Raw genomic sequence first — 24,443 nt, 5'->3', positions numbered from 1 at the left:
CCACCAGGGAAGCCCCTTCCCACGCACATTGAGTCTCACACAGCCGGGGTGACTCCCCAGGGCTATCCTTTCCACACACTCATTCAGCCCGCCCTGCGGGCGGCTCCACCGTCTCCACGTGGCCCCGCCACGGTGGGCCCCACGGCGGGGGGAGCATGAAGGTGACCTGCCAGCTCTTAAACACGCGGCCTGAAGCGACCGCCCCTTCCTCTCACTTTTCACTGGGTAGAGTGAGGCAGTCCCCAGACTGCAGAAGGTCTGGAAATGCCTTCCCATATCGAGAGCAAGTGGACTTTCTGTCACTTGGCGATCGATCACTGAAGATTACTTATAATAAAGTGTCAGCTGACAGTGCCTTTGGGTTCTGCCTCATTTTGTAGACAGCAGGGAATTGAAAACACCTGATTTATAAAAGGATTTACTTCCCAGCTATTAGAGTACTTCACTGTCTCAGTTCTGACACTGACACTTTGAATTACCCCTTTGTTTGGCACCTGGAGTTTGTTCCCTCAGATGACGCCTGAAGATTCAGGAAGAGTGGGATGCACGCCCACAGGAGAGGGACAATGGTGAGAAGAGTCCAATGGTGAGAAGAGTCCCCCGACACCTGGGGCATCCTTAGGACGACCTGGTTTTCATTTTTAACTTTTAATTATTATCATCAGCCATGCTGCGGCTTCTGGGATCTTAGTTCCCCAACCAAGGTTCGAATCTGGACCCAGGCGGTGTGAAAACCAAGTCGTAACCACCGGACTCCCAGAGAATCAACCCCCAGGATGATCTGATCTTTACAAAGGGGATGAGGAAGCAGCTGCCCTGAGAATTACACAAGACTGCTCATCATCTTGAAGTCTCTGTGCACCCTGGGGGGCATCGTAGCCCATGTGAGGAGCACTGCTTTGGGAGAGTGGAGATGTCGGGCACCCCAAATGTGCTTGAAAGCTGAGGGCAAATTACAACTCATGCTTGAACCCAACACCCCAGGATTTACCAAGGATGATATTAGACTGAAATAAGTCACGGAGGGGGAAGGAAGACAGTTTGGGTTGAGAAGAGACGGGAGTCCGACAGAGAGAAAATGAGTAGACAAAAAACAACCCAGCTTTGCCTTGCACATGTGGGGAGAGAATCAGGGCCTCGTTATTTTTCGTCACTTTGACCTTTATTTCTCAAGTCTGGTTGAGAATCCCCAGCTGTACGCTTATTCCAAACCTCATCCACCACCATGGACACATACACTAAAACTGGCATTTTCACTTGTGTTTTTGGACTGGAACCGTAAGAAAAGAACTAATCGTCAATGCTATCATGCAGATGGGGGTCTACCAGTGGGATGGCCCACCACACACTGCTCGCAAGCTGCCCCGAGGCAGATCTAAAAGCTCTCGTTTTCAAGGCGGACAGGATGCCTCCATATATCTGTTTGCTTTCAGAACTTTCCAAGGGGCTGTGGTTTCATCTTTGCCTGGTAGGTTGGTTTATGTATTTGTGTGTTTTAACTAAACTAACTCTGACAGGGTAGACAACTGGATACAAAGTACACCTGGGGGAAGTCACAGACCTGAGTCACAAGTCTAGCGCAAAGGAGCCGCAGAAACACAAATGGGAACACTGACATCCGTGCTCGTGATCAGCCACGTTCCAGGACAAACTGTCCTCTGTAATCAGATGTTGAAGAGCCTGTCCAGAGAGCTGAACATTATCAGGAGGACCAAGCAAGATATGGGTTTCCATTCGCCAAGTGTATATTGTGTCCTGAGACACGAACTTAAGATGGAACGAAGCCGTCATGATTCACAGGATACTGAAGGCACCGTCGTCTTCACCCTTCTGTATCTGTCACCTTCTGGTGTGAAACACGCGCATACTTCACACAGCCTCAGTGTACACACATCAGACTGCCGTCCATGGGGTCACTGAGAGTCAGGCACAACTGAAGCGACTTAGCACGCACAAGCTCAACGATTAAATTCTACTGTGAAGGACACTTCCTGTTTTTACGTTTCTGAATTTTCTGGTGGTGAGGTACCATGTAACCTATAAACTCATAGCTGGATCTGAAATTGGTCGTTTATAATAAGACACTACCTCCAGACTGCTTTCTAAAAACATTTCAAATCATTCCTATCACTTTGGGCATCCAGCCTGTGTCGAAGAACAAGTGAAAGGCGTATGCTCAAAGATCCCCTCTCTTGCTGTGATGTTAGAGGCATGAAGAAACTAAGACAGAATTTTATCCGGGCACACGAAAGCCATGCTGTAGAGGGCAGGCCTCTTGGACAAACGTTCGCAGACATTATTCTCAGGAATTCACTTTCAACTACTAACCATATATGAGGTCTGCAGTTAAATTAGCATTATAGAGGACAAAAGAATGTTAAGTGGTCTTCAGAATTAAAAGCAAGGGTTTGCCAGCCTCAAGGAGGATCAGTTGAAATGATATCCTATCTGCAAATGTTGTTTGAAGAGGCGACATTAAAATGAGAGAGGTGAAAAAAGCGGGGAAGGAGAGAGGCAGTCATTTCTTTTCTAATCTAAGCTTCGTCCCCAGCAGAGAGTCTCATTATGCTGGACATTCTGAAGACTAGGTCAGAGCTGATGATGTGTAAGGCACGTATGGTGGCGTTTAAACAATAATTGGTTAATCACTGTGCAGAACTCGTCTCATCTCCTAAACTCTGCCTTTCCTTTTCTTTTAAAAAAGAAACTCTTCATTCACAGATTAATTCAGTTTGGAAGATCTGATCCACACGAGTTAACTCAATGTAAAATCTTCAGAGGGAAAACCAAGCGCAGGTTGACAGGTGTATGAAGCTTGCCTGGGTTTGACCTCAGAGTGGAAACGCGTCCTCTCAGGCGAACACAGCCCATTCTTTTCCTGGCGTCCACCTGAGCTGCGGGAGTCGGCCGTGAAAAATTCATGCAGGGTGCTTTAGCGGTACACCTACGTCCTTAACATCTGCTGGCTTCATGTCACATGAAAACTTCAAAGTGAATCCACCCCGTGATTGCGGCAGGCTTTCCCTGGGTGCAGGGGTGGACAGCCCAGAGATGTCCTCCCCTTCCTGGCAGGCAGGAAACGCCTGGCAGGACGCGGTGACTTACCCTCTTAACCACGTAAAGGGGGAGGGCGGGGAGCAGCGGGGGTACCACAGTGGGGCTGCACGGCCCTTCGGATTGTTGTGCTGCCTCGAAATTTTATTTTTAATATCCACCTTTTTGCTTCCCATAAGCGTCCAGTGTAGCCAAAATATTCAGCCACTGAGAAGGTGGTGAGGCTACCCTGAAGCGCGCAGCTGTGCAGGGAAACACATCGTCTCCCCGCCGGCCGGGTGACAGGGTACCGCTCACGTGGGTGGGTCCAGGCAAGGCCGGCCCCGGAGCAGCTCCAGCTGGATGCCAGGCTGTCCCGGCAACAGGAGCAGTTTAGTACGAGGACTGCAGACAAGAGGTGGGCCGCGTGGCTCTCTCCACTTTTAAGTTAATTGCAGTGCAAACCAGCAGGAATTTAATTGCCAGCAACCTACCACCTTGATCAGATTCACTACAGAAAGGTTCCCTACTTTACTCTCCTGATGCCAAGGGAAAATTTATCATCGTTAAATGATAATTGGCTATAATATCTTTAGATTCTTCAGAAATGCTGGCTGGCAAGTTTCTAAAATTTTTCATCAATCTTGCTTGGTGTTTTTAAGAGGCCTACATCAGAGAAAAAAAGATGTCTAGGTCTGAAGAACACACTGCATCTTACTGTCTGCATGAACAGGTCTCAAGAGTGTTCCATAATAAATTTATGGAGTTTATTTTTACTATAATTTAAATTTTATTCATTATTTGCTTATAATTCCATAATAAATCCAGTGGAGGTGATGCACCCTTCGTATTTCACACGGTGCTGGCAGGGGAGTCCCAAACGACAGTGACCCCCATCCCCACAGTGTTCCCCACAGTCCAGAGAGAAGAAAAATTTAAACAGTCACTTCCGGGGACCTCTCTGGCAGTCCACTGGAGGGCCAGTGGTTAGGACTCTGTGCTTCCACTGCAGAGTGCGTGGGTTCGATCTCTGGTCAGGAAACTAAGATCCCACAAGCTGCAGAGCAAGGTCCAAAATTTTAAAACAGAAACAAATAATAGTAAAAATAAATAAACAAGCAATTCTGGGGTTTTCTGCAGATTTATCAAGACTTCTGATCTTTAAGAGGTTTTCCAAATAGAACTCCAGTGAGAAAATGCATGATTGGGTGGTGTTTAACTTTTAGGGAAATCTAATACGTCAACAGGCCAGTTCACTCAAGAATTAAAACAAGGTTGTCTCCTCAATCTCCTTACTTGTCACGCTCTATCTGGTCCTCATAAAGAGCAAAGAACACAAAAGCAGACAGAATGCAGATCTTCTCCTAAGATTTAAAATAAGTCTATCTATATCATCACTTCCTTATATCTCACCTTCTACACATTTTACCTGGTGCCAACAAAAAGATAAAAATACACACGGGAACAAAATGCAAGGCAGTTAATTATAATATTTATGAGCTGCTTCTAAAATGCTTCTTGGTTAGACACTGAAATTATTAAAAAATTTACATATTCCAATTATCTAAGGCATGGTACTGTGTTAGCATGGCAACCTGCAAATCCACTGTGTTGGCTCCATTTTCTGGCCCTTTAGGAAGCTACTAGGTGTGGACTGTTTCATAACTTTGTGATGTCAGCATCAAGTTAACCAGAATATGTGTGCAATTTCCCCTCCTCTAATAGACTAAGGTCAATTTTTTTGCTTCTGACTCAGAATTCTACTAATCTGACCTATTATTAGCCTAGTACGTACATTGCAATTGAGTGTTGAATCAGATTTGCTAAACAGAATAAATGGTTCTAATGATATAAGTTGGAAATGACTAAAGTTATCACAGTCTATTTAATAACACAGTTTCCATCTTTTATTGTTAGTATTGAAAAGTCTTCATAAATCACATTCTTTACTACTGCGATTCTTGGTTCATGGGGTCCTTTAAACAGCAGAGCAACCTGCACTGGACGCTGTGAGCCCAACATCGAATCAGTGGATGCAGCTCTCCACAGCCCCAAGAGGCCCGCTGAAGGCCAGACCTGCGCCCTCTGTGGCTGGAGCTGAGGACTCAGTTCCCAGGAATCTCGGTGCCGAGGCAGGGTGGGGGCCACCTGGTAGCACTTGCCGGGCACGTGCGGGGCAGGCGAGGGCACGCTCGGCCAGTGCCCGCGGCCTCCTGACCCCGGTGCCGGCTACCCTCTCCCAGGAGCTGTGCTGGGCCTAAAGCATCTGCACGGTTGGGGACCAGGAGAGGCAGATGCTGTGGTCGAGCTCACCTATGAAACAAAACCACCACAGGGGAAAGCCATTCCTCCAAAGAGCTTTCTAAAGAGATGAAATCCACCACCATACAGTCAAACTCACTTCACTCACTCTGTTCGGACGTGATCACAGTATTCTGAAATTTTCCACAACCACCTCTCAGCTGTGTTTTCTCAACAGCACAGTCCCTGCCTTTCCGACCACGAAGCTTCTCGCTGCAGACATCGGTGGCACTTCTGAGACTTACCTTTGATCTCGTCTGGCTCCGAGTTCTCGCTTCTCATCATTCCCCACTTCTCTGGCAATCAGCTCTTGCAAGGACAATTTTTGGAGCCTTCTTTGGAAGGCCAAATATGTGAACTAAGTTGCCTCAAACTAAAACTTCCTTAAATAAACTGAACATTTAACTGTGAGGTGTGTGTATTTTCTTCATGATCCACGCTTTTAGTTATTCTTAAGATACACTCCTAATTTTAACGCAACTTAATATCTACATTTTCTAAAGGTTTTTAAAAATTAAAGTAAAATAACACAACCTGTGGCCTAATCTCATCCCAAATAAGTTTCACGAATACAACTCCTTATAAGCCCAAAGATGTTCAGTTGTTAAAAAACATACATTAACAGAGTATGAAAGCAAAAAAATTTTTTTTCTTTAAGTTCCCCCGAACAAATAAGATCTTGCATTCAGAATTACTGGTCAGATTCACATTTTCTGCCAGTCACTTCAAGGAAAGCAGCTACAGACACTGGATCAACCCTGAACCATAACCACTAGCCAGAGAGGCGAGCCTTGCTGCAAAACGCCCCGAGTCGGCGGCTGCTACCTGTACCCAGCGTTCACCGCCCCCGCCCCGTGGCCCCGCGGGCTGCGGCACTCACTGGCTACGCTCAGGTGCACGGGCGGGCTGGTCTTGTTCTCCCCGTTTCTCTCGTTGACCGCCTGCACGTAGTAGGCCCCCGCGTCGCTGGCCGCCGCTGCCAGGATCACCAGCTGGTTCTCCAGTGAGATGGCTCTGCGTCAGGGGAGAGGGAGGGACAGGGTCAAGGCCCATGCACAGAACTTCTTCGCAAAGCCCGTTAAGTCACAGGCCAACTGTAAACGAGTGTCCACAGCTGGTTTTTCTGTTCGTTTTGTAGTTAAAACGAGATCTAGGAGGACAGAAACGAATCCCCAGGCCAACCTGAGGAGTGAGGTGGAGGCTGAAACCTCCGCAGGTCCAACGATGCACTCGCTCCTGACGGTCAGGTTCTGGGAGCCCCGGTCGCCACCTCCCTACCAACCCCGGCTGTGGGAAGACAGTCTTTGGAACATACACACCCAGGGCTTGTCACACTCAGAGGTTCCTCTGGGAATTCGTGACGAGACGGGTTAGAAGAAACTCTGGAGGAGCTGCCTCTCTCCTTCAGGCAGAGCTATTTGGTCACACTGGACCCCAAATCCTGGACCCCCAGCGACGGGAGCTATTGTGACTCTCCACTCCCAGGGAGCCCCCTTAGAGCCACTGTACCGCTACTTCCAGACCCCTGGGCAGAAGCAGAGTGGCCAGTGGGCACCGTGCTGACTCTGTCAGCTCAGTCTGCCCGTAATCACTAACCTCAGGGCTGCACGCCCTCCTGCGCCTTCTCCCCATGCCCTCAGCTGCAAACAAACATTCTAGGTCATCTTCCCCGAGTCCTCATAGACTCCAACCCTACGGTGAAAAGGCACCCCTGGGACACATCTGACCCACACACCTTCTCTTTAGAAATGAGAAAACCAAGGAGCAGAGAGGTTAAGTTGTTTGTCCAAGGTAACACGGAGGCATTACTCTGCCAACAAAGGTCCGTCTAGTCAAAGCTATGGTTTTTCCAGTGGTCATGTACAGATGTGAGTTGGACCATATAGAAGACTGAGCCCCGAAGAACTGATACTTTCGAACTGTGGTGATGAAGAAGACTCTTGAGAGTCCCTTGGACTGCAAGGAGATCCAACCAGTCCATCCTAAAGGAGATCAACCCTGAATATTCATTGGAAGGCCTGATGCTGAAGTTGAAGCTCCAATACTTTAGCCACCTGATGTGAAGAGACAACTCATTGGAAAAGACCCTGATGCTGGGAAAGACTGAAGGCAGGAGAAGGGGATGACGGAGGATGAGATGGTTAGATGGCATTGCTGATTCAATCGACATGAGCAAGCTCTGGGAGATGGTGAAGGACAGGGAAGCTTGGAGTACTGCAGTCCATGGGGTCAGAAAGAGTCGGACACTACTGACAGACTGAACAACAATCAAGGTAACACGGCAAGGTGACGATGCCAGAGGGAAGACTAAGTCTTCTCACATATAGACTGGTGTTCTGCCGACCATACCCCATACACAGGCTGTCACCCTTCCTCATTTAAAAGAAGAAGAAGAAGAGCAATCAAGACAAAAATTTCATAAATCCGAGCAACCTTTCATTAAATGGGTATGCTTTGCCCATGTTATAGTTCTGTATTCTTTTTACTGGGGCTTCCCTTGTGGCTCAGAGGTTAAAGCATTCTTTGTACTAGTTAAGGAGGTTGGCAGGTGGTAAGACCCTGTGTTAAAAAACAAAAAAGCAAAGGTAAGTGATCTTTTCCTTGTCTGCTGAAGAGCGCTTTCTTCACAGTCTGAGCACTGAAAGTCCTCCAGCCTACGCCCTCATGTTCAAAACACTAGAAAAATCCTGGGCCACTGGAGTGGATTGTATCACCTCCCACAACCGTGTGACTCTGTGGTGAATAGTTTTATTTGTTCGCTTTTAATCCTAGATAGTCACAGCCCTTCCAGCTTCATGTAAACTAAGATCTCTATCCCAGTAACACCAAAAACATGCAAAATAAATAACTTCCCATGAGAAATTTTAACATAATAATCATCTTTTTCTTCCTGCTACCTCCAAAACCTTTTTCAAAATCTCTTGATTTTCAGACACTTTTTAAGATTATCTTAAGAAGTTACTGCTTATTCAGGGTTCCCATAGGATATATTAGCTTTGAGGTCTCTATGATTAACTTACCCCATTTCTCATTTAAGAAAATTTCCCTATTAAGAAGTTTTCAATTTTTAGTCCCATAAAAATATTTCACAAAAGCTTTACTATAATTATTTATAACTCCTTTATAGATTCCTTTATAGAACCATGGAAATTGTTCCATTTTATTTTAGTATATGTTACACTGGCACCTAAAATTAAATACGAATTATTTATTACACACGAAGTTTCACATTTAATAGTACAATTTAAAAACTGAATATATCATAACTTTTTTTTAACATCTGATTTTTGCCATAGTAATTTCAAATACGCCTATTATTCCTCAGAATTATTCTCCAAAATATATCCATTAATTCTCTGTATTATTTATGACATTGTTTCAAGGGTACTCAAAATAAAAAAGTACATAAAGAATAGAAATATTAAAGTTTACATCTATTATAATTTATATCTGTAAGCTCATTTTTTCTTCCAGCTTTAAGTTTCTGTAGTAAAGTCAAAACTTGTGAAGAGAAATCTATCTATTGCCAAAAAGAATACCACAAAAATTCCCAAATTTTACCGAACATTAAATTAATAAGGATCAGTTCCCCAGAAGACTTTATCCCTGCCTATTCAACTCTTTCTGAACAGAGCACTTATACAAAAGGAACTGATTTTTAAATGAAAACTAAAATATCTAACAACATTCAACTAATTCACAATTCTGGCGATGGTTGTGATGCTTGAGAAGAAGAGCACCTTTAAAGACAGTGGGGCGGGTACCAGGCGTGCATGCTTGGTCCTCTTTCCTGGGAGACCCTGAATCTGCGGTGGTGCCCAAGCCTCCCAGGCAACCCGCGATGAGGAGTCAAGCCAGCCCCGCTCCCAGCAGCAGGCTTGCCACCCCGGCTTCGCTGAAGACAGCGAGGAGCTGCCAGGAAACTCCCCACGAGGCCAGCGGGAGGACTGTGCAGGGGCCGGTCAGACCTCTGCCTCCCTGGGGGCTGCCGGGGGCCGTGCTTCCAGCCCCGGGAGGAGGGAGCACGAGAACAAACCAGGAGGAAGGACGGAGCTGTGAGAGCCAGAGGGAGCCAGCCCGCAGCCTGGGTGTGATGACGAGCAAGCGACCTACGCGCCCCTTTAATACAACTCTTACACGCATTCGTAAACAGTCAGTGACGGCGTGCGGTCACCAGCGGGGCTGACGTCCAGCTCTCCTCGCTCCCCGCCCTGGGACAGCAGCTCCGTGCGGAGGGGGCCACGCCACACAGCCTGGTCTGTGCCGGTCCGTGCTCTCCGTCCCTCCCTTGAGCGACGGGCAGAGGAGACCAGGCTCCTGCCAGCCGGGCTGTGGCGTGGACCTGGACTGTCACTGGTCTGGGGTGGCCACACCTAAGTTAGCTCATCAGCTCATGGGCAGGACGTCCACCCCTTGGCTGGGGGGCGGGCTTTTTCTCCTGCTACTAGGTGTGAACAAGGAAGCCTGCTGTCCCAGATAGATGTTCACGGTGGCAATTTTATGGCTGTGACAGGAACAACCTTAGCACAAGGCTGACGTGTTGATGGCAGGACAGAGAATGGCCGGCACCCGTGTCCTTGATCTTGAGGCCGTGGTGGGGCCAGTGGACTGTCCTGCAGGCCTCCAATGACTGGACCTCCCACTTCACGAGGTAATGTACTTCATCCGTGCTTAAACACAGTAAGTCAGGGTTTCTATTACTAGAAGTGAAGTACATTCTGACGTAGATTCAGCACACACAATAGCAGAGGAGAGTGAAAATGCTGGCTTAAAACTCAACATTCAAAAAACTAAGATCATGGCATCTGGTCCCATCACTTCATGGCAAATAGATGGGGAAACGATGGGAACAGTGACAGACTTTCTTTTCTTGGGCTCCAAAATCACTGCAGGTGGTGAGTGTAACCATGAAATTAAAAGATGCTTGCTCCTTGGAAGAAAAGTTATGACTAACTTAGACAGCAGAGGCATTACTTTGCCAACAAAGGTCCGTCTGGTCAAAGCCGTGATTTTTCCAGTGGTCGTGTACAGAGGTGAGAGTTGGACCATAAACAAAGCTGAGCACCGAAGAACTGATGCTTTTGAACTGTGGTGTTGGAGAAGACTCTTGAGAGTCCCTTGGACTGCAAGGAGATCCAACCAGTCAATCCCCAAAGAAACCAACCCTGAATACTCACTGGAAGGACTGATGCTGAAGCTGAAACCCCAATACTTTGGCCACCTGATGTGAAGAGCTGATTCATTGGAAAAGACTATGATGTTGGGAAAGACTGAAGGCAGGAGGAGAAGGGGACGACAGAAGATGAGATGGTTGGATGGCATCACCAACTCAATGGACACGAGTTTGAGCAAACTCTGGGAGTTGGTGATGGACAGGGAAACCTGGAGTGCTGCAGTCCACAGGGTCACAAAGAGTCAGACATGATTGGGCAACTGAACTGAACTGAACTGAGGGTAAAAAAAAAAAAAACCAAAATAAAACACGTGTATCCTCTGCATAGAAAAACAGTCCCATATATCAGCCTACCTATGTGTAGACATGAAATGCTAACAGTGGCTGTGTTGTGTGTGTGCTGGGCTGAGTCGTGCCTGACTCTCTGCAGCCAGCCAAGCTCCTCTGTCCACGGGATTCTCCAGGCATGAACACTGGAGTGGGCTGCCACGCCCTCCCCCAGGGGATCTTCCCGACCCAGAGGTGGAAGCTGTGTCGCCTGCGTCTCCTGCATGGCAGGCGGCTTCTTCACCACTGAGCCGCCTGGGAAGTCCCTAACAGTGGCTAGCTCTGAGTAACAAGATTCCAAGTTACTTTCTTTCCATTTTTGCTTTCTTAAAATATTTTCCATAGTAAATATCACTTTTGTTATCAAAAGAAAAAAGTCTCAAGATGAATGCAGGGTATGCTAATTAATTATGGGTAGCAAAGTTCAATAACTTGCCCATATTATGAACTATATAGCCTCCACTACAATGTAATTCCAAAGTACTAATTTAAAACTTACATTGATTTTTAACAGGAAAACTACAGTATTAGGCCAGAGATTTTCCTTTCTCTTAACTTTATTAAAATAACTGTCTGTATGGCTTCATGTAAAATTCTTCCCTTACTCTTTCCCAACTTAATGCTACACTTCAAAATGACATCTTATGGGTGTAATTCCATGGAATAATGCTGCTGTTGTGTTCAGTCAGTCAGTCATATCTGACTGTTTGTGATCCCATGGACCACGGAACGCCAAACTTCCCTGACCTCCACTGTCTCCTGAAGTTTGCTCAAACTCACGTCCATCGAGTCGATGACGCCATCCACCCATCTCTTCCTCTGTCACCCCCTTCTTCTCCTCCCCTCAATCTTTTCTAGCACTAGGGTCTTTTCCAATGATCTGGCACTTTGTATCAGGTGGCCAAAGTATTGGAATAGTGATATAGAAAATAAGAAAAAAATGAAGGCACCTGGTCGAGTATGGGTGAAACGTGCTTTGGTCAGGAAACCAGAGTGTGGGACCCAAACAAAAGAGAAGCTACAGTCACTGGCTGTGAGCACAGGGAGCTGTCACTGGCCAGTTGCCCTTTAATAGTGGACATTCCAGACGGAGGAAGCGCTGTGGTCCCACAGAAGAAGACCAGTTAGAATGGACAGCTCTCTCTAGGGCTTTGATTGCCACTTGATCCCCCTGGCAGTGGGCAGAAGAATTCTCCATTTCAGAAAAGATGAAACCCCTAGGAGCTACTGGCCGTCTTCGACCATCAGCACTGATCAAACACACCGCGGGGGAAAGGCTCCTGGGAGGTGGGCTCCCAGACCCGGGGCTGATGCATTTGGTGGGTGGGTTTTGGGGGGGGGGTGGGCAGTGGCAATATGGTCAAGTGTGCCTCCCCCCACACCAGCCAATGCCGCAGGGACGACAAGTTCCCTGTGCCACACTGTCTGAGAACGGGCATCGTCGTATCAGTTCTAGAAGCACCAGGTTTGTCACTGACACAAACAGCCCCGGATGTGCCTGCTCAAGACCAGGAAAGGAAAGCAAGGGTCTGTGCTGCCTTTGGTTGCCATGGGGACAGGTCCAAACAACGGCATCACTGACTCGTCAGCAACCATCTGCGCTCCCAGGCCTGACTGCAGTGGAGGGAATCCGACTGAACCAGGCACGCACAGACCACGTCCCATGGAGCTTAGAGCTGGTGTATTTATATACCATATGAAGTAATGGGGAGCACTCTAACAATAATTTGCCCTTTAGAGTGCTAAGAGTGGTTTGGGGGCTTCCCAGGTGGTTCAGTGGTAAAGAATCCACCTGCCAGTGTAGGAGACACAGACACTCAGGTTCGATCCCTGGGTAGGAAGAGCCCCAGGAGAAGGAAATGGCAACCCACTCCAGGATTCTTGCCTGGGAAATCCCATGGACAGAGGAGCCTGGCGGGCTACAGTCCATGGGGTCACGAAAGAGTCGGACGCGACTTAGCGACTAAACAGCGGCAGCAAGAGTGGTTTCGGACCCAAAGAGAGGAGAGCCAAGAGTTTCCCAAAATTTCTATAACGCTCATCAAAACGTTCAGTGTGGGCTTCCCTGATGGTCTAGGTAGGTTAAGAATCTGCCGGCCAATGCAGGGGACACAGGTTCGATCCCTGGTCAGGGAAGATCCCACATGCCACAGAGCAACTAAGCCTGAGCGCCACAACTACCAAAGGCCTCAGACTCGACAGCCTGCGCCCCGCAGCAAGAGAAGCCGCCTAAACGAGAGGCCCGCGCACCGCAACGAAGAGCGGCCGCCCTCCTTGCAGCTAGAGAAGAGCTCACAGCAACAGCGACCCAGCACCCCAAAGCTAAATAAATACACCTTAAAAAAACCTTTCACTGGAACTCACCCTTTTTGTTTTCATAAAAAAATTTAAATACATACTTAGTTCTCAAGAAGTATTTTGATCTTTGACACTTTTTAACATGCAGCCAGATGGTAATATAAACATGGATCTGTATTGATACATTATCAAACAGTCCAGACAGGACCAAGCTACTAACAACATTATGAGGAAAACTCAGTCAAGGGTTCAGGAAAACAAGAACTTTGCCCATAAGATAGGAGAGTATAATTCTGGGTCTGTGGCTTTACTATTGCAAATGTTAAAGCAGCATTTGATTGGTTTCGATTATTATTCGATTACATTTTTTAAAAAATTGGGAGAGCAGAAAAATGCAGAACATTAGTTTTTAAGCCCTTAAAAGTAAAAATGAAACATTTAAAATATTCCCTATGTTAATTGAACAGCTTTTTAATGGGCTGGTTCTGAGGTTTAGTGCCCTGGGATAATCTGGATCCCAAGCCTTCCCGTGTAACAGCAAGTTCAAGGCAGACAACTTCTAAATTGATGAACTTCCCTTACTTGTACAATTACAAGAACTAAAATTGCTTCTAAGGAGTTGTCGGCCATAAGGAGTCCCTGGGTACTCAATAAATGTTAAGGCACTGGAATGACGTGTTTACTTAGTCAAGATGTAAATGCTTGCTGCTGACTGTTTGCCCCGGGTGCCAGAAGAACATTTTAAAGGCAAGTGAACAAGGATTTGGGAAACTTGTTTCTCAAAATTTCAAACCCAGAGAGGTGATGAGTTGACTTGCGTTCACTGGTAGAAACAGGAAAACCCAGGATAGACGACAAGGAATAAGTGGGATTTGAGTTTAGCTCTGCTGCACCCAGCGCTGCAGGCCCGCGAGAGCCCAGGCTGTGCCGTGAGGCCCTTGTGCGGTCGGGGAAGGACCAGCGGTGACCTGAGAGGAAGACCCTGGAGACGGGAAGGGCCGTCCAAAGCTCCACCGTTCAGTGAGGGGCACGGCCCATGCCTTGTGGGACGTTCGCTCCTCTCAGTCCATTCTGGGGCCCTGTCCTATGGCCACTGCGTGCTAAGCTCAGTGGCTAAGTCACGTCTGACTCTCTGTGACCCCATGGGGTGCAGCCCGCCAGGCTCCTCTGTCCATGGGACTCTCCAGGCAAGAACACTGAGTGGGTTGCCAGTTTCTTCTCCAGAGGATCTTCCTGACCCAGGGATCCAACCCCTGAAAATGTTCAGACAAGTTTGACCTGGATGGAGCGAAGCCTGGAATCAGATCTGGCCCTGACTCTGTTCCCCGAGGCTCCTTAGGTGGTTTTTTTCCATCTGTGAAAGAAGTCCAACAGTACCTACCTCGAAAGGACCCTGTGAAATGCCATTCAAGGCAGTGAGGCAGACACACAGCCAGTTATTCAGTGTTGGCTGGCGCTGAGCCCGGCTCCCAGGTGTGGGGCACACAGATACTAAGTGATCAACTGAGGAATGCAGACAACTGTCCCATTTGTGGCGGGGCTAAATAGCAACTACTTCCTCGAGTTTTAGTTCACAGACCTCCCTATACACACAGACACGGCCAGGCGACGGAATCATCAGATTAAGGTCATGAACCATCTAACGCGCTACCACTTAAAAGCCATTGCTAGGGAGCTGAGGTGCCGTGATGTAGCAGAGTCCCGGGAAAAGCCCATTTTCAGACACGTCCACCCATCTGAGAAACAGACAGCAAAGCCCACTTTACAAGACTTTAATGCTGGAAAATCCACAGTGCCTTCTCAACATGTGTTGACCTGTCACAAATAGAACCGACCTTTTTCCTCTGGAACAGACACCGAACAACGGGAGAGACAGAAGAGAAACACGGAAATTACAGGGTGACGATGCAACTGGTGAGGGATTCATTTCATCGGGGACTCTGCCCAGCAGAAATATATTTATTGATAGCAGGGTTTCTTAACATTTCTAGCTAGTTTTCTAAAGCATTTCAGTCGATCTATACCTTAGTCGATTTATGCTCAGGGAGGCTTTTGTTATTTTAACTAACTGTCAGCATGGACACAAACAAACAGCCATATAGGATTCCTGGTGGGGTCAGTCATTCAGCAAAGAGTGAAGCAGCAGAGAAGGGTTCAGCGGTGCTGAGATCAAGGCATAAACATTTCCAAGCAACCTTTTTTCCTGTTAAAACAAAAAGATCAAGAAACAAGACTTAAAATGTGTGGAATGTGTGTTTTTAGGTCTTTAGGTCCAAAGAGTGTCCTAAACACCCATCTTATACTCTGAACAGAGTGTAAGATCCACTCAAACTAAAGTCATTTAAAAATATAACAGAAAGGCATATGAAAGAAAGGGTGCCAGTGACAGCCCCTCTACCCCGGACCCTCTAAACATAATGAGCAAAGCTGAGATAAGTCCATGTTATGTAGCGATCTAATAAAAATGGTATGCAATTCAGCCAAAAATTAATGAGTAGCCAAGTAAGAGACTCCCTGAAAAGTAAGAGACCGTTAAGACCAGGGTGGTGGGCAACCCAGGGGTACAAGCATCTGGTGAAGAATTCTGCAGGGTGTGCAGAGACCCCATGTGGTCTCCGTGAGGTGGGCCTTTCCCAGGGCAGGGTGGACAGCAGGGGTAGATCCAGCTGTTCCTGCACGCAGATGGAGTCAGGAAAGCCTGCAGCTGGCCAGTGAAGCTTCCAGATGAGCCAGTTCCTCTCTGCACCCCACTCTCTTCAGAGGAAGGCAGTAAGAGTGGGCGGAGCACTTGACCCTGCTCGGCGTGGTTCCGCGGAGCAGGATTGTGTCCTCACGGCAGGATGAGGTGGGCGGAGCAGCGGCCGTGAAAGAGGCGCTCTCCTTTAACACCTGACAATGGCAGAGGGACTCTGGACATCGCCAGTGGTCACAGGCTTTTGTACATGCCTCCACCTTTCAAGTTGGCCACAGTATTAGTTCCTCTTTAAAGAACCCAGCTTATCACAAAGGCGGTCTACTCTTTGTTCATCTCTTTGTAGTTAATAAGGGACGGAGATGTGTGCACAGAGCCAGAACACAGAGCTGGCCAGGGCAGAGCCTCAAGTGCTGAAGCGGACCTTCAGCTACAGGGGCCCAGAGACACTGCTCCCCAGACTCCAGGGAGAGACCCTCACGCGCAAGAACACGACCGTCATCGGCGAAGGGGAAGACAACCTCTTCCTTCTGAAAACCACCACTGTGCGTGAGCATCAGTGTGTAAGCACAGTGTCCGCTGTTTCCCGCCTTCTCAGGGGCCCACGAGCCGTCTGCGGTTACACACAGGCCCTGACACACACAGGGAAGTGGGAAACTTTCAGCAGAGAACAGCTAACTTATAAACAAGGTCGGGAGTTATTCAACACCCGGGGCCCCTTACCAAATTCTCTGCAGAGGTCACCGGGCCCCTTGGCAGGCTGGTGGGGGCCCTGGGGCTGGAGTGAGTCCACAGGTGCCGGCAGCCACAGTGGGGAGACGGACGCTGGCATCCTCAGAGCTCTGACGGGGTGCTCTGGGTCCAGTTTCAGCAGGGGTGAGCCTGGGTGTCTGAACGGCGCCCCTGAGGGCTGACCCCTGAGTCGTCGCCCTGTCCATCCCTCTCCCTAGGTGCCCGCAGGTTCCCGAAGGAGCAGGAAGCCCCCTTACATCCCCCACTCTGGGCGCCTGCCATGGGCCTGGCCGGGACTGAGTCTGCAGGCACCATCTCCCTCATCCTCCCGGCCGCTGGGGGTGAGCAGCCGGGGTGTGGTGCAGAGCAGGGCCCCTCTGACACCCCCCATGGCACTGAGCAAGCTGCCTGTCTGCTGGGTGGTGGCACAATCCTGACGCCCCCTCTGCTGATGGGCATGATAAAGGGGCCCACTTCCCAGTGTAGGTGTGAGAGACAATGAGATAAGGTCTAAAAACAATGAGAACCACAGCTGGCACACACTCCAAACTGGCTATGATCCCCACGTTACAGGCGGAAACTGAGGCTCTTAGAGGTGAAATAGCTTTTCCGAAGAAAAGGGAAGAGCCAAGACTCTAAGCCAGTGCCGTCCAGCTCCCCTCCCCGATGCAGTCCTTCCTCAAGGCCCCTTACCCTAGGCTACTCCACCTGCCCTCCGCCCAGACCAGGAGGCCAGCCTCGGTCCTGGGCAAAGCGCTGTCCAGGGCATCTCACTATTGCGTCCTGGGCCGCTCTCTCTTTCTCTCTCTGTCTGTTCCTCTAAGCCCCCACCCCACCTCTCTAGGACTCCTGTTTGGCCCTGCGGTGGCCAAGCTGGCGCCCAGCATATGATGGTCCTGGTGGAAGCGGTGACGCAGTGAAGGAGTGGAGCTGTGACTGCTGGACGCGGGGCCATCTCGGCACCCACATCCACCGGGAGGACGGCGGTTCCGTGATGCTCCGGACCCCCGTGGGAGCCCCGCGCCCCTGAAGCGTGTAGGCTGGAGGGGAGGGGGCCCCCTTTCCTATCCTGGTAGAACCGTAAGGCGAGGCCTTCTGGTCACGGTTGCGAAAGGCCCTGTGTCCTCTGGGTCACAGCCGTCAGCCCTGGAAACAAGAGGCAGGCACAGGAGGCTCAGCTGGGTCAGGACAGTTTGTGAAAACGGTCTTTCCCTTGGGGAGAGGGAATGTTTTCTCTCAAGAACTACCAACTTTGGACCTCCCCAGAAAAGCTTAAATAGCCTTTGTTTGGGGCATTAGAATGTGTCTAAAGTGAGAAAATGAGCGGGTGACTTCAGACTTGTCTGGGTAAATGGTGATCTTCCCAAGGTCTAGCCATACATAATGCAAAGAGGGCCATTTTGGGAAAGTCTAAGTGTATCGGAAACATTATGAACCATGACAACACACCTGTGAGATGCAGGCGATGTGCATCTTTAGGGGATATCACTCACAGTGCCTAGACACCCCGACGAAAATAAAAAGGAGGAAAGGGGATAAAAATAGAAATGAGACACCAGCTACTTCTCCCAACTGCCTCCACTTCTTGCCACCGTTACTGATCATGCAGCTCATTTCCATGACAAACAGAACACAACAGCATGCAAAGTCATTGCCTCCATTCGTCTCCGCAGAGAGCCGCGCTGGTGTTCGTTAGGTGGTGATGCATCTGTTCCTGGCCCCCGGCCGCATTTCTCAAAGGTCTCCCAGGTTTGCCACAAGCCCCGTGTGACTAGCACCCTGGCCCAGAGTGATTCAATGCATCAGGCACAGGCTTCGAACACAGTGGAAGACCACAGCCCGCCCTGACAGAGTGACACAGAGGTAAAGACCTCTGGGGTTTCCTGAAGGGGAGGGTGCCTTTGCTGGGAGGAGAGCTAAGAAGAGCAGCCCATCTGCACCACGCGTTTGCTGTGTGAACCTCCTCGGGGCCTCGGGACAGTGGCCTCAAAGATAGCCACGTCCTAACCCCCAGAACCTTTAAACACGTTACCTCGCGCGGCAAAGAGACTTTGCAGATGCAACTAAATTAAGACTCTTGACACAGGGAGATGATGGTGGAACATCCGGGTGGGTCCAAGTAATCACACGGGATCTTAAAAGTGAAAGGAGTCGGGCGCGTCTGAGCCAGGTAGACGTCTGGAAGTGCGATGCGAGGGGCTCTGAACATGGAGGGAGGGGCCACAGCACGGATCGCAGGTACCTGGAAGCTGGAAAAAGCCAGGACCCTCCAGGGAACACAGCCCTACCGACACCTTGATTTTAGCCAGGGAGACCAATTTCAACCTTCTGACCCCCAGAGCTGTAAGAGAGTAAACCTTCACTCTCTCCTCCAGGGTCCTTCCTGACCCAGGAGTTGAGCCCAAGTCTCCTGCATTACAGGTGGACTCTTTACCATCTGATCCACCAGGGAAGCCCTGTCAAGACACTAGGTTTGTGTTAATATGTTACAGCGACAAGAGGAAAACTTCAGTTTTCTGGGCTCCAGTTTTTTCACTTCTGAAATGAGAGATTCCCTACCCAGCTCACAGGGTTGTTATGTACATTGAATAAAGTGAGTTTAAAGTGTGTGTGTGTGTGTGTGTGTGTGTGTGTGTGTGTATGTGCGTATGCTAAGCATAGGGCCTGGCACTGTAAAATATTCAACACACTTCCCATTATCACACAAATTCAAATTTATGGCAAGACTGATTCAGAGCTTCCTCTGACAGAATGTTGGCAGCCTTTATCATTTATTTGTGATAAGAATAAAAGGGAAGATTTTTAATCAAAAGCATTTATGATTATGTGCCTTTACTTCAGGGTCCTCTTGAGCCGTCTGGGGTAACAGCAGAGACCTAGAGGACAGGGCTGAGGGCTTCACGCTGAGAAGAGAACCCGAAATCCAGAACTGACCCAGAGGGGAGGGCGGGGGAAGAGGCCGGCTGGAGACAGGGGCGCTGGGGGAAGGATGGGGAGTGAAGTCCGCGCTCCGCCTGTGTTTGTAATTTCTGGAGAGGCTGGTAGTGGGTTTAGTTGCTTTGACAACACTTCTTTTTTGGACGACTGTATTATATTTTTTTGCTCTGCCATCAAGCAGGGATTGCACAAGATGTGTTTTTTTCCAGTGTTCATTCACTCACTTATTCACTTACTTACTCGTCTGATGAACAACCACAAGCCTGTAATGGAAGGTGAGGCCAGAGAGGATGAGGGAGGGTTTATCGGGCTCCACACTCCAGCAGGGGCTGAGGTTGGGCGTGTCTATCGCAATGGCTTAAAGCACTGGCTCCAATCCCTATGCTGCTCCCACAAAAGGCAACCAGGGCCTTCTGGAGAAATGATTAATGATGGATCTGGGGCAGGAAATGTACAAGATAAGCCTTGAACATCTGGTATCACACGGGGAGGAAGCAACCAAAGACCAGGTCATGTGGAAAGGACTCAGGTATCAGTCTGAAGATGCTTCCACTGCCTTAGAAGGGCACGATTTGACACCAATAAGACGGCATGCGTGAAGACCCAGCACAGTGATTAAAAAAATAAAAAAGTATTAACAAAACAAACAAGACAAATAAGACGGCATGAAAAGCAGCAAAGAAGACATAAACTGTCTCGATCTGCAGATAGCATAGTCTGCATAGAAAATACCCAGAAATCCACAGAAAACAAACAAAAAACAATCCGTGGAATTAATAAGTGAGTTCTGCAAAGGCTTCAGGATATGAGATAAGCTACAAAAGCCAATTATATTTTTGTATAACAGCAACAAACAGGCAAAACTCAAAATTAAAAATATAACACCACTTATAAGTACTCAACAGAAATACTCATGTGAAAATGAAAATATATACAGGATTCCTATGTAAAAGACTCCACAAATACTGAAGAAAGAAAACAAAGTTCTAAATAAATGGAAAGACATCTGAGTGCATAGACTGAAAAAGTAAAAATGTTAGTGCTCTCCAAACAGGTTTACGCTGCTGCTGCTAAGGTGCTTCCGTCGTGGCCGACTCTGTGCGACCCCATAGACGGCAGCCCACCAGGCTCCCCCGTCCCTGGGATGCTCCAGGCAAGAACACTGGAGTGGGTTGTCATTTCCTTCTCCAATGCATGAAAGTGAGAAGTGAAAGGGACGTCGCTCAGTCCTGTCCAACTCTTAGCGACCCCATGGACTGCAGCCCACCAGGCTCCTCCAGAATCCCTCCATGGGATTCTCCAGGCAAGAGTATCGGAGTGGGGTGCCATTGTCTTCTCTGAAATAGGTCTATAGGTTTAATGTAATCTCTACCAAATCCCAGAATTAGTTTTGGAGATGTAGGAAAGATATTTCTAAAATTAATATGGAAGATTAGCAAATTCTTAAGAAGCAGGAAGAGTTACTCTACGTGATGCTGAGATTTACTGTATAACAGTCACTGGAACAGTGGTGCTGACGTGAACAGACGCTTCAGTCAACAGAACACACTAGAGAGCCCAGAAACACACCGACGCAGGTCCGGCCAGCTGACCCCTGACAACGGCGAAAACGCAGCTCAATGGGAGAGGGAGAGTCCTTTCAGCAAACAGGGTTGGGGCAACTGGACATGCCCAGGAAAGCACCGCAGCCCTGGGAAGACTCTTAAGGGTCCCTTGGGCCGCAAGGAGATCAGGCCAGTCAACACTGAAGGACATCAACTCTGAACATTCATTGGAAGGGCTGAAGCTGAAGCTGAAGCTCCAGTACTTTGGCCACCTGATGTGAAGAGCTGACTCACTGGAAAAGGCCCTGATGCTGGGAAAGACTGAGGGCAGGAGGAGAAAAGGGTGACAGAGGATGAGATGGTTTGATGGCATCTGCAACTCAATGGACATGAGTTTGAGCAAACTCCAGGAGATACTGAAGGACAGGGAAGCCTGGCGTGCTGCGGTCCATGATATCACAGATTCGGACATGACTGAGTGATTAAACAACAATAACAAAACGAAAAGTAAAACTGACTGTGATCTCGCCCCCATACATCTTATATGAAAATTAACTTATATGTCAGTGATTATATGTAAAATGCAAAACTACAAAATTTCTGGGAGACATTTCAGGAGAAATTCTTTGGGACCTAGGGTTTGGTGCAGACTTCTTAGACATGACATTGAAAGCAAAGAGAAAAAATCAATAAACTAGACCATCAAAATTTAAAACTTTTGTTCTATGAAAAACCCTCTAAAAAACAAACATATTATAGATTTGGAAAAAATATCTCTAAATCATAAATCTGACAAAGGATACATACCTAGAATATATATATAAAACTCTCAAAAGTCTATAGCAGCACAAAGAAAAAAAAAACTAAACAATTCAACTAGAAAATTGGCAAAGGGCATGAAGCGGCATCTCACTGAAGAGGGGATACAGATGGCAAATGAGCACATGAAGAGATGTTTAACATCACTCGCCATTAAGGAAATGTAAATTAAGACCATGGTGAGATATTAATACACACCTATCAAAACAGCTAAAATCTGAAAATGGTAATGTAGAAAAACTGCATCTTCCCTTTATTGCAGGTGGGAAGGTAAAATGGTATAGCCACTCTGGAAAACTGGTTACCAGTGTCTTAAAAAAGCTAAACACAAATATACATACCATTTGACCCAGGAATTAGACCCCTGGACATTTTCCCCAGGGAATGAAAATTTAAGTGCACACAAAAGCCTGTGTGCAAATGTTCATAGTAGCTTTATTTGGAATAGCCAAATTCTAAGAACAACCCAAGTGTCTCTCAACAGGTGAAGAGTTAAACAAACTTTGCTACTTTGCTAAGGGAAACTACACAGCAATAGAAAGGAGCTAATACAGGCAACTTGGATGGATCTCAAGGGCGTCACGCTGAGTGAAGAAGCCGATCTCAAAAGGTCACAGACTGTATGATTCCACGTATGTGACATTCCGGGAAAGCCGAAACTTTAGCAAGAGAGAATGGCTGAGTGGTGGGAGGCAGGTGTGACTATAAGGGAGCAGCAATAGAGAGGCCTTTGAGCTGAGGGAGCAGTTCTGCACCTTGACAGCAGAGGTGGTCACTCGAAACCACACGTGTGATAGCAGGACACGGAGCTACACTCACCTCGCACCAAGGTCAGTCTCCCCGTCTTGACAGGGCATTGTAGTCAACGTAAAACATAACCATGGGTGAAAGATGCACGGGACCTCTCTGAATGATTTTGCAACTGTCTGTTAATATATAGTTATTTCAAAATAAAAAGCTTTAAAAAGTGGGGGGAAACCTATGCCAGAGAAAAGAAAAAGAAGGGACACTCCTGACTTGGAAACTAAAACCAACAAGCTGTTTTATTCTTCTGGAACTCACCAGTTGGTCAGTGGAGAGTACAGTCAGAGTTTCCAAGGGAGATACAAGTTGGGGTCTGAGAACTGAATAATAAGACAGGGTAGAGGCTCTGGATGGTGGACACCACATGAGGAGGCCCTGGGGCGGGACAGGCATGGGGTGTTCCTGGATGTCAGAGGAAGCCATGGCTGGAGCAGACACAGCCGGGAGACGGGGCAGGAGACACGACGGGTGCAGCCCTGGGCCCTGGACCTTCCCAGACCTTCCTCCCTCAGGGGCCCGTCTCAGGGCGAGGCCGCGCAGTTTACTGCCCCAAGGTCACCCTTGCTTCTCTGGTCAAACTCAGTGACCAGAGCCTCAGGGTTGAGTGAGGAGGATGAAGGAGACGGGGACACCGGCAGTCCCTCGACAGTCTGCAACGGGAATAAATAAGCTATTTAAATGCAGCTCTAAGAACTCAAAACGCAGAGATGAAGCCAGTCACTGAATTTTACAAAGAAGGATTAAACAACTCAGTAGACTCTAAGGGTCAGGGAACAGGAGTTAATGCTTTTAATTATAACCTTGAAGTGATATTGAGAAGAGAATAAATTACATGCCCTATGCTCTAAAATAAAAGTAGATATGTTCTAAAAAAGTTTTCATTTAAGCTAACACAAAGTAAAAATAAAAAAGGCCATGGTAATAAAATATTACTTTCAGCTATTAAAGAAAAACCCTATTATGTGAAATAGCTAATTACATAATAATGTCTCATAAATGAAATAGTCATGTGTCTTATATTACCTTCTGCGTCTGTCTTCCTTTGCTCAAAATCTGTCAGGTTAGTGTGACCAGTTTACGTGTGCTTTGGGATATAACAGTAAAGTGACTTCATTATGCAAGCATCTGCAGTTGGGACATTTCAGTTAGTTAAGAACAAAGGGATCAGCTGATACAAAAAGAAAGCTAAAGGCAGTTAGCTCAAGAACTCTGACAATGACAGCTCTGCCGAGCCTACCTTCTCGGTGGACGGACTCGCTGACACCACCTTAAGCTGCTGACTGAGACTAACGTCACCAGTAATGACTGGCGCTGATGTCGCGAGGTGTGGCCACATGAGGAGAGGTCCACCTCCCTGGCCCTTTATCCCCAAATCTGTGACCCCAACCTTGCTCTGGTGGGCAAGGCCATGCTAATGAGAAACTTGTATGCAGGTCAAGAAGCAAGAGTTAGAACCAGACATGGAACAAAGGTCTGGTTCCAAATTAGGAAAGGAGTACATCAACTTGTATACTGTCAACTTGCTTACTTAATTTATATGCAGAGTACATTGTGCGAAATGCCGGGCTGGATAAAGCATAAGCTGGAATCAAGATTGCCAGGAGAAATATCAATAACCTCAGATATGCAGATGACACCACCCTTATGGCAGAAAGTGAAGAGGAACTAAAGAGCCTTTTGATGAAGGTGAAAGAGGAGAGTGAAAAGGATGGCTTAAAATTCAACATTCAAAAAACAAAGATTATGGTATTCAGTCCCATCACTTCATGGCAAACGGATGGGG

The 24,443-nt window shown here is 47.8% G+C and overlaps 1 protein-coding gene across 2 annotated transcripts in view; it reads right to left on the bottom strand.

Annotated features, from left to right (window-relative positions):
* SDK1 (sidekick cell adhesion molecule 1) overlaps positions 1–24,443 on the bottom strand; it is a 715,166-nt gene that overhangs the window by 279,934 nt on the left and 410,789 nt on the right. For both annotated transcript variants that reach the window (XM_065923726.1, XM_065923727.1), the window contains exon 5: positions 6,215–6,348. In XM_065923726.1, the coding sequence (XP_065779798.1) occupies positions 6,215–6,348 (134 nt within the window). The remainder of the gene's footprint in view (positions 1–6,214; positions 6,349–24,443) is intronic.

Source organism: Muntiacus reevesi, chromosome 2 (assembly GCF_963930625.1).
Source record: "Muntiacus reevesi chromosome 2, mMunRee1.1, whole genome shotgun sequence".
In the NCBI taxonomy this organism is placed as follows: Eukaryota; Metazoa; Chordata; class Mammalia; order Artiodactyla; family Cervidae; genus Muntiacus; species Muntiacus reevesi.
Note: the sequence above shows the minus strand (reverse complement) of the source record. Positions and strands in the feature narration are given on the sequence as shown.